At 39.1% G+C, this 12,203-nt stretch overlaps 2 protein-coding genes across 2 annotated transcripts; both read left to right on the top strand.

The window, feature by feature from the left end:
* The first annotated feature begins 441 nt into the window (after positions 1-441).
* Positions 442-9,871, top strand: LOC122024333. The gene is made up of 2 exons (XM_042582946.1): positions 442-4,734; positions 9,526-9,871. The coding sequence occupies exon 1, from the start codon at positions 442-444 to the stop codon at positions 1,915-1,917; it is 1,476 nt and encodes a 491-aa protein (XP_042438880.1). The 3' UTR covers positions 1,918-4,734; positions 9,526-9,871.
* On the top strand, positions 2,028-9,664 carry LOC122023198. Its single transcript, XM_042581279.1, has 9 exons — positions 2,028-2,300; positions 2,409-2,939; positions 3,120-3,724; positions 3,897-5,575; positions 5,679-6,186; positions 6,304-6,521; positions 6,636-6,689; positions 9,296-9,392; positions 9,526-9,664. Exons 1-9 carry the CDS (start codon positions 2,028-2,030, stop codon positions 9,662-9,664), a joined length of 4,104 nt encoding a protein of 1,367 aa, XP_042437213.1.
* Positions 9,872-12,203: the final 2,332 nt, after the last annotated feature.

Here is a 12,203-nt window from a genome sequence, read left to right as displayed (position 1 = left end):
TTATCAGTTTAGAAAATCATATTCTGGATTGCATAAAGTGATTAACAATTTAAATGGTTTAATGGATTAGTTTGTTCTTGCTTTTTTATAGAAATAATGTTGAAACTAGTTTCGTATACTGCTTTGTGATTTTTATGTAAACTTCACATCCTTAAGCTTTGAGATCGGTCTGGAAATAGTCTGAATCGATAGATCAATCGATTCAGGTTTTCTTGTGATCCCGCAAGAAATTCAACCTATTCCCAATCGATCGCTCGATAGATTGGAGATTCACAATCGATCAATTGATCGATTGGAAAAGCTTCTATGCGTGCGACATAAGCTCTCAATCGATCCAGAAAATGCGCTTGGAACCCTTCCAGGCCTCCTCCACCGCCTCGCGGCACGCCGATTGCTAGGGTCTGTTCAACCAACGTTGTGTTGTCGGTCGCCGACAGCATTATGCCGTCGGCTATAGATCCTTCCCATTTTCCTCCTCTTTCTACATCTCGCCAAACTTCTGCCGCGGTGAGGGCAGATCCAGAAAATGCGACGTCTAAATCTTTATACGAGGCGGATAAGGTACCTTCTAGGGCATCATATGCAGCGGCGCTGAGGCCACTTTCCCCTCGAGCATCTAAGAAGAACTTTGAGGGCGTTGGAGAGGATTTTAAACCAGCAATCATCTATAATAGTAAGCCAGGTATCTTTTATACGGAAGAAGAAGTCTCATCGTTGGCCAAACCATTTGAGTTTTCTTTGATTGGAAAATTTTCTGGATCTCGTCCTCCTTATGCGGTGGTTCTTCAAGCTTTTCAAAATCTTGGTCTTTCGAGCTTTTTTAATATCCGATTTCTTAGATCTGGTTATGTTTTTATGCACCTCACATCGAGTGAGGACATGGCTCGGGTATGGATTAGAGGAGTGTGGTTTATTGGAGGTGTGCCTTTGAGAATATTCAAATGGACACCATATTTCTCATATACAGCTGAATCTTCAGTAGTTCCAGTGTGGATACGTTTTCCTGATCTTCCAATTCACATGTTCAGCAAGGCTACACTTTTTTCTGCTACCAGCATCATTGGGAAGCCAATTAAAATTGATGAAGCTACAGCAGACTGCTCAAGGCTATTTGTAGCAAGGGTGTGTGTGGAAATTGATTTGCTTAAACCAAAGATTGAAGACTTCTGGATTGGTATAGGAGAGGAAAAGAGACTACAAAGAGTGGAATTTGAGAAACATCCAAGTTACTGTGTTCAGTGTTTGCATCTGGGCCATTCGGTTGAGGAATGTCATGCAAGTGGAAATAATGTGAAACCAGCAGGGTGGGGTTCGACAGTGGGACCTAAATCTGGTGGGGAGAATTTAAGGGAGAAGTTAAACAAAAGGAATGAAGCTGTTATAGAAAAGGTGGATTCTGATTTTCATACTGAGACACTGGATGGTAACATTCAGAGGGTTGAAAGGCAAGTTTGGATACAAAAGAAAGGTGCTTCAAAAGAACAAGCTATTAACTCTAATTTTGTTAAAGCTCAAGGAAACAGTTTTAATTGTCTGGCAGATTTGGACGAGGAAAAAAAAGGAAGTGTTGAAAAGGTGGTTGAGCAAGCAGTGGCTGATGTGGATTCTGGGTGTAGAGGGGACATGGGTGATTTAAAGGGGAAGCATGAATTGGCAGGGAAGAATTTTGAAGTTGAGGAACAAAAGGTAGATGGGTTAGATGTGCATTTGGTTGCTGATTTAGATCCGGTTCCTGTTATTAATCAGGTCAAGACATTAAAGGCGGGAATAAGGAAGGGTAAAACTGTGGTTGGGTTGTTAGAAAAGGAGGCAGGTCAACAGGTTGCAAAAGTTAATCAAGGTAGTACTTTAGTTCAAAATCTGGAGGTGCCATTTCTGAAGGAGACTACATGTCCTAAATTGGCTGCTCAGGTTTAGATGGAAAGGGTCAGACTGTAATAAAACCAGGGCAGAAGTTTTTAGCAGGGGGATGCGTGGCTGCTCTGCAGAATCAAACTAGCCCAACGTGTTTGGCAAGTATACAGGAAATGGATGATAATCCTATCTTCAGGACTGAAGCTTATGCAGCTGTGGATTCTGGGATTTCTGATATGGCTGGGGAAAATTTGAAGGATGAAGTTGAGAGGAATGATATTTCTAAGTCGTTTGAGGAGGATGATTCTGACTATGGAGAGGCGGTGGATTTACAGAGGTCTTCATCTTTCCCGCTAGCTTCTAACGTGAAAGACCCTCTTTGGAAAACATCTACTATGGTCGTACCACCTGGAGTTAGCCGAATGGTTACTAGAAGTAAGGCTCAGGTACTTAAAGCTCCTTCGTCCTTTAATTCCTAAATGTATGGTTTAATATGGAATATAAGGGGGATAGGGAATAATGCTTCTCTTAGAAGATTAATTTACCTGAAGAAGGTCCACCATATTAATTTTATGGGAATTCTGGAACCATTTATCCCACTTGATGTTAATTTCATTACTAGAAGATTGGGCTTTGATGGTGCTATTTCTAATTGTGCTGGTAAGATTTGGTTTCTGTATGATTATTCAATAATCTGTACTGTGCTGATGGATAATGAGCAATTTTTGCATCTCAGAATTTGTTCTCCTAATTTTCCTATATCTATATTGGTAACTGTGGTATATGCGAAGTGTGATAGAGTTGAAAGAAGGAAATTATGGGATGAGGTTATGGCTGTCAAACCGGAAATGGATGCATTTTGGCTAGTAGGTGGTGATTTTAATGTAATATCAGATGTTAGTGAGCATTCGGCAGGATCTCTTGCTAAGCCTGGCGCCACAAATGAATTTAATAATTTTATTATGCTAGCTGGACTTCTAGATGCAGGATATGTGGGTGATAGATTCACGTGGACAAATGGCAAAGTATGGAAGAGGTTGGACAGGGTTTTGGTATCAACATGTTGGGGAGAACAGAAACATATGGTAAGGGTGGAGCATTTAAGTAGGGCAGCTTCAGATCACTGCCCTATATATATTTCTTTCCCTAGCTTTACTATGCCAAGGGCTTCATTCAGGTTTCAAAAAATGTGGATTAAACACCACAACTTTCCTCTTACAGTAAGACTGAATTGGATGTTACCGTGCTCAGGTTTTGGACTTCAGAAATTTCAATTCAAGCTTAAAAGGTTGAAGACACATTTGAAATGGTGGAATGTGGAGGTATTTGGTAATATTTTTGAGAATGTAAAGAAGGCTGAAGAGGTTTTTGAGTCGGCAGAAAAGGCTTTTGATAGCTCCCCAACGTTAGAGAATAAAATATATATGGCTAAATGTCAAGCTTCTTTGTTTCACATATTAGATATGGAAGAAATGTTTTGGAAACAAAAAGTGGCAGTGAAATGGTTTGGAGAAGGTGAAAGGAACACTAAACTATTCCATAATTTGGTACGGAAAAGGAGGATGACAAGCCGAATATTCAGGATTTGGGACGAAGGAGTTTGTTTGGAGGATAATAATCTTATCCAAATTTTTGGAGTTCGTTTCTTTGAAGAACTTTTAACAGGGGAGGATTTCGAGTGTGATTCTGTAGATATGGACGCCATTCCACAGTTGGTGAGTTTGGAAGAGAACCAAGCCTTGTCAGCATTACCATCTATTGAGGAGCTGAAACAAGTGGTATGGGAGATAAGTGAAGACAGCGCAGCTGGTCCGGATGGTTTCTCTGCAGCTTTTTATGTGGCATGCTGGGATGTTATAAAGGAGGATCTGTACCAAGCTATTGTAGAATTTTTTTCAAGGGGGTTCTCTTCCGAAAGGCATGGCAGCAACTACAATAGTGCTTATCCCTAAAGTTGACAATGTGCAGTGTTGGCAAGAGTTTAGACCAATTAGTTTATGCAATGTTTCTAATAAAATTGTATCTAAATTGTTGGCAAACAGGTTGAGATTGATGCTGGATAAAATTATTTCTCCATCACAGAGTGGTTTTGTGGCTGGAAGACTAATTTCTGATAATATTTTGCTAGCACAAGAACTCAATCATAAGTTGAACTATCATATTAGAGGAGGGAACTTAATTTTGAAATTGGATATGGCTAAGGCATATGATAGAATCCAATGGAGTTTTTTGTTTAGAGTTATGGCTGCTTTTGGTTTTTCTGACAAGGTTATTGATATGATCAAGAGATGTATTAGTGATTCCTGGTTTTCGGTGAGAATTAATGGGAAACTGTCTGGTTTCTTTCAGTCAAAAAGGGGGTTAAGACAAGGTGATCCTATCTCTCCTTTACTTTTTATTATAATGGCAGAATTCTTATCAAGAGGTTTGGATGGCTTATTTGTTAAATATCCTCAAATGTTTTTTGAATCTGGATGTACTATGAGGATTTCTCATTTAGCTTATGCGGATGATATTTTAATCTTGATGAATGGCTCAATAAATTGTGTTAAAAGGATTCGAACGTTTTTGGATTTTTACATGACCTCTTCGGGCCAATCTGTAAATGCTGCCAAGAGTTCGTTCTATCCTTCAAAATCGATCTCTATTGATAGAAGGGGTCAGATTGCAAGTATTACGGGTTTTAAGGAAGGTACCACTCCGATTATATATTTGGGTGTGCCTTTATTCTCTGGCAATCGAAAGGCAATTTATTTTCAGCCTCTTTTAGAAAAAGTGAGGGCAAGGCTGCTTGGTTGGAATCTCTCTAAGCTCTCTCATGGAGGTCGGCTCATGCTTATTCAAAGTGTGATGTGCTCGGTGCCTCTCTATCTAATGCAGGTTTTGCTCCCTCCTTTATCTATTCTCCATCAGTTAGAAATGATATTTGCTAATTTCTTTTGGGGTTCTCTGGGCTCCAAGAAGAAGCCACATTGGATTAGTTGGGATGATATTTGTAGACCAAGACTGGAAGGAGGCTTGGGGATACGAAGGCTCTCGGATGTTGCGATGGTGTTTACTCTGAAATTTTGGTTTCGTTTTAGGGAGCAAAAATCTTTTTGGGCAATTTTTATGTCTAGGTTATATTGTGGTGATGCCTCTCCATGTGTGGTTTCTTTAAAGAAAAATGCTTCCCCATATTGGCGTCGGCTTGTGAAGTTACGGAATTATGGAGAGAATAATATAGGTTGGATTATTGGAAATGGAGAAATTAATTTCTGGTATGATAATTGGTTGGATAGTGGTCCTCTTTACCTTTTGTGTCCAATTCTTGGCAATCCAGATAGTAGAATTGTCGAGTTTATTTGTAATTCAGGCTGGAATGTAGAGAAGCTTCAAAGTTGTGTGCCGGAACAAATTGTTGATGAAATTAAGGAGGTTGCTCTGCCTGGGGGAATTTCTGGAGAGGTAGAAAACGTGGATGAGGTTGTACAAAATGGTGTTAGGGATTGTATAGTATGGAAGTCATCTTTGGATGGAAAGTTTACTATGAAATCTGCTTGGAAGGGTTCCTGGAAAGACCAGCAACAGGCTGGAGTTGGGCAACAACAAGCTGTCTGGAGAGCAGTATGGAGTAAGCTTATTTTCCCAAATATCTCCGTTTTTGTTTGGCGTTTTCTTAGGAAACGTTTACCTGTGGATGAAGTGCTGCAAAGGAGGGGAGTTTACCTAGCTTCAAAATGTTATTGTTGTGATTTTGTGGAGTCTTGGGATCATTTGTTCTATCATGGAGCGATTGCATTAGAAGTGTGGAGGTATTTTGCTCAATTGTTTGGTGTCGATAGGTTTTAGGTTTTTGGTTTTTGAAAATTGGAGAAGTGGGCAGTATTGGTCTTATGGAGGTCATATTAGGGAGGCTATCCCATTCTTGATTATTTGGTTTCTATGGTGTGCACGAAATGATGCTAAGCATCGTGGGATAAGAATAGTAGCTAAAAAGATCATTTGGAATGTTTCCCAATATGTTATTACTGGTATAGCTGCGGGGATCATTAAACCAAGTCATTGGAAGGGTTTTATTATGGCGGCTCAAAACATGGGGTTGCTGGTGAAACCAAGAACTGTTAATACCATCTCAGTGGTGACGTGGAAGAAACCAAAGGTTGGTTGGTTCAAGTTGAATACGGATGGATGCTCGAAGGGGAACCCAGGTCTATCTTCTTTTGGAGTCATTATAAGAGATCATAGTGGTAACGTTATGTTGGTAAAGTATGGACTAATTGGTAGGGGGTCGAATGTTAGGGCAGAATTGATGGCAATCCTTAAAGGCTTGGAATTATGTGTAGAAAAACAGTTCTTTCCGATTTGGCTGGAATCTGATTCTTTGATAGCTTTGAAAATTATATCAGCTTCTTATTTTTCATGGGAATGACGTAATCTGATGCGTAAAATCAAATGTATTATTTGCAGGTATCAGGTATGGTTTTCTCATGTATACAGAGAGGCTAATGCAGCAGCTGACCAAATTGCTAATCAAGCGTTCATTTCACTTGATGATGGATTGAATGCTCCTTTTGATCAGTATACAGAAAGAATATGCTATAATCATGAGATTGATAAGGGGCTTCGTGGAATTTGTAATTTGGATAAGAGTGGTCTTCCATATATTCGGTTGTCTTCAAAACCAGGTTAGCATGAAGATTGGAAAACTGAACGGTGGCAGAAAAGAGAAGAATCTGGAATTTCTATGATGAAGGGCAAGTTACTGAAACACTTGAAGTGCTTTATCTTGTGAATTTTAGGACATGTAGCTGGCTCTATTATGGTTATTTTAATTAAGCTCGATGGTGATGGAGGTTTTAATTGTAGAGATGTTTGTTAGGATCCTTCGTAAGCGGCTAGAGAGGGGGGGTGTGAATAGCCGCCCCAAATTCTCGCGTTCTTCCTACAGTTAGGGTTAGTCGCAGCGGAAATACAAGGAAGAAACTAAGGAGAAGAAAAACAAACCGATGTAACGAGGTTCGGAGATGAACTCCTACTCCTCGGCGTGTCCGTAAGGTGGACGAAGCCTACCAATCCGTCGGTGGATGAGTCCCCGGAGAACCGGCTAAATATGAGCTCCTTATGGGTGGAGAAACCTCGCCACAACTACTTCTTGCAACAGCAAGATAAGGAGTACAAATACAAGAGAAGCAAGAAGTAAATACACAGCAAATGTAAACAACCCTTGCCTTCTTGTCGACTGTTGAAGAAGCAACAGCTTCTCAGACGCCAACCACAGCAGCAGCTCAGTCGGAGTCCCAGCCGAAGGAAGAAGCTCACGCGAAGCTTGCGAAGAAGAGCTCAACAAAGCTCAAGCACCAGAACAGCAGCTCTGTAGCAGAAGAGAAGAGAAAGAAGCAATAGCACAGAAGATGCCCTTGTCTCCTTTATTATACCTGCGAAGAAGAAACAGCGAAGAAACTAGCCGTTGTGTTGCAACGGCTAGAACCCTGATCGGTCTGTGGACCGATCAGGCCCTGTGCTGATCGGTCTGATCGGTCTGTGGACCGATCAGGCCACAGCTGGATCAGTCCACAGACCGATCCCAACTCTTGGCTTTGAAGCTCTTCCGCGACATCGTCTCCTCATCGGTCGCCACGACCGATCAGGCGTCTTTCTCGCGGCTACTGATCACCTTCTGATCGATCTGCAGACCGATCAGATACCGATCAGTAGCACACTGATCGGTTACTGATCGGTCACCAGACCGATCAGATAACTAGTGACTTGGTTTTTGCTCAAACCAAGTCTCAAGCCTTCCAAACCAACATTCGGTCAACCTTGACCTGTTGGTACTTCATTCCTAGCATCTGGTCACTCCCTTGACCTGCTAGAATTCCCCGCCAAGTGTCTGGTCAATCCCTTTGACCTACTTAGACTTTCCTCAACACCAGATATCCGATCATCCCTGATCCATCTGGATTTTCCCTTGCCTGGCTTCACTCACCCGGACTTTCACCTGACTTCACTCACCAGGATTTTCACACTGCCTAACATCCCAGTTAGGACTTTCTCACTGCCTGGCTTCGCTCACCAGGACTTTCCAACTGCCTAACATCCCAGTTAGGACTTTCCCACTGCCTGGCTTCACTCACCAGGACTTTCCACACTGCCTAACATCCCAGTTAGGACTTTCCCACTGCCTGGCTTCACTCACCAGGACTTTCCACCTACCTAACATCCCAGTTAGGACTTTCCCTCGTGCCAAGCTCCCTGCTTGGACTTCTCCGTGCCAAGTATCCATACTTGGACTTTTCCAGTGCCAAGTCTCCATACTTGGACTTTTCCCGTGCCAAGTCTCCACACTTGGACTTTTCGCGTGCCAAGCTCCCTGCTTGGACTTTTCCAGTGCCAAGTACTCTGCTTGGACTTTTCCGTTGCCAAGTCTCCATACTTGGACTCTTTCCCGAATCATGTCAACCAGGTCAACCTTGACCTACGGTTGCACCAATAATCTCCCAAACATCTATTCTTGTCCCATATCAAGAATACAACTCTTCCACGAGTGTCAAACATCAAAATACAACTCAACTAGGTCAACCTTGACCTAAGGTTGCACCAACAATCTTCCTAAGTCAAACATCAAAATACAACTCGAGTCAGGTCAACTCGAGTCAGGTCAACCAGGTCAACCTTGACCTAAGGTTGCACCAACAATGTTAAGCGGTGAATGTTTGCTAGGAATGGTAAGCTGTTGGTATTTGGTGTAAGTGAGCTGTTTTTGTTGGATTTGCTGTAATTGTCAATATGGGTTGCTGCTAGTTGCTGATGCAAGATCGCGTGCAGAAAAATTGAGATTTTGTGGAGCTGAAGTTTCTATTGAATTCCTTAGTTTTTGCTGTTGGGTGTTGCTTTTCGAGTTGAGAAGCTGGTTGAAGTCCGCTGATAATGCTGGGTGTCGTTGTTTTAAACAAGAAGTGGAATAGGTTGGAAAATATTGGTTTTGATAGGGTTTGGTGGATCTCCTTGTGCATGTGGATCTATTCGGTTATTATGTGATGACAAGGAGTAGTACTGGAATTTCTGCATTACTATAGAGATTAATGTACATGGCTGGAGTTGTTGTAAATAAGCTATACTGGAAGGTAAGGTTGGGCCCCCCTTCTAGTATGGTTTTTCATTTTATAAGAAACCTTTCCATAAAATTAAAAAAAAAAAAAAAAAAAGCTTTGAGATCTTACTAGAGTGTTGCTGCTGTAATGTTAAGACATAAGGTACATGACTTCCTCTATGATTCCTTCTTTCTGTTGCTGCTGTTAGCTATTCTAGCTGCTTTCACATAATACATGGTTTAAGATATAATGTCAAGTTTATATATTCATCAACTTTTTTCGTGCTCACTTGTTTGACTAGTCATGAAAATGTGAAGCGGCAACATTTCTCGTGCTTATTTGGCCATTCTTTTACTTCAACATTTCAGAAGGTCCAGATTTATGTACTTCACAATTTGGTTTCTACTGTGCAAAAGATGCAAAGCTGCAAGAAGTTTATAATTTGGTTTTCTACTTTTGGGGCTTGTTTGTTTCAATTATCACTTTAGTTTGTAGTGGTTTATTAGATTATCCATTTCAATTATCAGTTTGCAATGTTTATCAGTTTATACATGCATGTTTCTACTTTTCTATGGCTTTAACTATATTTTATTTTCAGAAAAGGGAGAAAGTTGGGTTTGCAAGCTAAGTCTATGAAATTCTACATGCAGAAAAAAAACCAGTACGTGAAGATTGTTGCACATCCTGACTTGATCTATTCAGAAAAGGACAAGTTAATTTTCATGGTTGTGGTCTGATAAACTTAATTTTGTGGTTTCATCTTTTGTGGTTGTCATGATTGGATACTACTTGTGGTCATGTTTGGATAGCTTGTAGTAATTGTAGAAGTTTATAAACTTAACTTAAGTGAATGTACCTATATGTTGTACCAGTTTTTGGTTGAGACAAGAAATGTATTAAAGACAACTGAATGTATATATGTTGAAAATGGTTTTGTGAATGTATATATGTTGTACTAGTTTGTGTGCAAAAAAATATTTTATCTATTCGCGATACATTTTCTAATCAACATTGAAAATGATTTTTTAACCGTTGTGAAAAGTATATATAAAGACAATGGTTTTAAACTAAATTTTGAAGAAAGACAACAGTGTATTTGTTGTCAAAAGCATATCTGCGATCAAAATGATTGCTAAACTGGCAATTACAATGGTTTTATACTATTACAGAGCTGTTGTCTTTGGTATTAAAAGACAACACTTTAAATCCGTTGCATGACTGTTGTCTAATGTGGTCAAAGACAACGATTTTAAACCGTTGCCTTTTATCGCACATTTAACAACACTGCCAATTACAACAGTTTTAAAGGGCCTACGACAACGATTTTAAACCGTTGTCTTTTAATGTTTTTGTTGTAGTGGATGCTTACTAAATGTCACCTGGGGTAATGTATCTAACTGTGCTAAAATCTCATAACCACTAAATCTTCATGGTGGTCCTTCTTATTCAATCTTTCCATTGAAATTTTTATTTCTGCGCCATGGGTGTTGCACATTTGAGAATCGACGGTGGCATATATAGCATATTTTACTCCATAATCTTTGAGATTTAGTTTCAACTACACATACTGGACATGCTTTATAACCCTTTGTGCTCCATCCAGATACTGTTTTATATACTGGAAAGTCATGAATGATCCACATCATAGCAGCATGTAATCAAAATACTTGTTTAGTCGATGCATCATATACTGCCACCCCATCATCCCATAGCTCCATCAGTTCATTGATCAAAGGTCATAAGTATACATCTATCTCTTTCCCAGGTGATTTAGGCCGAGGAATTAAAAGATACATAATCAAGTATGATGGCTTCATTATTTTCAATGGTGGCAAATTATAATTTACAAGTATAACAGGCCACATACTATAAGCATTTGACATATTTTCAAACGGATTAAAACTGTCTATAGCCAACCCTAAACGAATATTTCATGGATCACTAGCAAATATTTCATGTGATATATCAAATTCTTTCCGTGATTCACTATCTGCTAGATGCCTTAATACACCTTCAATTTCAATCCATTTTTCTTTATGTCATTTCATATCTTTTGTTGCATGTTTTGCAATAAACAACCGCTTAAGTCTGGACTTCAAAGGAAAATATTGAAGAATTTTTTGAGATTCTTTTTTTTATTCATCCCATCATATTTGTATCTAGGCTCCTTGCACACTGGACATGTATCCTTATTCTCATGCTCATCCCAAAATAATATACAATCATTCTTACATGCATATATCTTCTCATATGTCAATCCTAACTCTTTTAACATTTTCTTTGCTTCATAATGAGAGTTTGGAATCACATTCGGTTTGGGAAATGTCTCTTGCAATAACTGAAGTAACATATCACAAGATTTATTGCTCCAACCATTTAACACCTTCACATGCATTAACTTAACCAAAAAATTGAATATAGAAAAATTAGTACAAGTGTAATACAACTCTTTTTGTGCTTCTTCAAACATTGAGTAATAACTTCCTCTAATATCATCTGCATTCATGTTTTCATTAATATCATCTAATTGAGACTCAATGGTATTGATATTTTCTGCATTTCTTAAATCAGTAAACATGTCTTGAAAATCATCTTCTTTAAAATCATCTTAGTCCATTGAAACTTTTCCTTACCCTTGGGTACTTCAAAACCAAATTCCATTATTAATAATAAATCGAAGTCTGTTTTGAAAAATACCTCCATTCTCTTTTTCCAGCTCGCGAACTTCCCCTCAAACTTTAGTGGGTAGATGCTTGGTCCGACCATCTCATGTGCTTCGTTCGACGGTTAGTCCTCCTGGAACTGTTAGGTTTTGATATCACTTGTAGGACCGGGTAGGCCGGCTGGAGAGGGTTGAGTTGCATGAAAATATATAAAATAATTTACAATCGCATTGGAAAATATATTTGTTATATTAAATTAGACCTTCCTCGTATTTTAATCATGATCTCTCCTGTTAGAGTTAAATTAAACTTGATTTATATAAAATAATTTATAATATAGACAAAATATATATTTATATTAAAGCTATGTGAGAGACAATAAATATTAAAAGAAAAAAAAATAAATTGGCTATCTTAGTGATCCTCTAGTACCGACCCTATAGATATAAAATGAGATACATACAGATACACAGATAGAAATCGAGAGAGGATGACACACACACACACTATATATATATATATATATATATATATATATATATATATATATATATATATATATAGAGAGAGAGAGAGAGAGAGAGAGAGAGAGAGGGGGGGAGGGGACGATAAT

The sequence above is a fragment of the Zingiber officinale genome, chromosome 9B, assembly GCF_018446385.1.
Source record: "Zingiber officinale cultivar Zhangliang chromosome 9B, Zo_v1.1, whole genome shotgun sequence".
NCBI classification, from domain to species: Eukaryota; Viridiplantae; Streptophyta; class Magnoliopsida; order Zingiberales; family Zingiberaceae; genus Zingiber; species Zingiber officinale.
Note: the sequence above shows the minus strand (reverse complement) of the source record. Positions and strands in the feature narration are given on the sequence as shown.

Coding starts and splice junctions, on each gene's coding strand:
- LOC122024333 (XM_042582946.1), top strand. CDS start 442: ATGCCGTCGGCTATAGATCCTTCCCATTTTCCTCCTCTTTCTACATCT.
- LOC122023198 (XM_042581279.1), top strand. CDS start 2,028: ATGGATGATAATCCTATCTTCAGGACTGAAGCTTATGCAGCTGTGGAT. Junction 2,301..2,408: donor TTACTAGAAGTAAGGCTCAG/GTACTTAAAGCT, acceptor TACCTGAAGAAG/GTCCACCATATTAATTTTAT. Junction 6,522..6,635: donor TCGGTTGTCTTCAAAACCAG/GTTAGCATGAAG, acceptor TGTGAATTTTAG/GACATGTAGCTGGCTCTATT.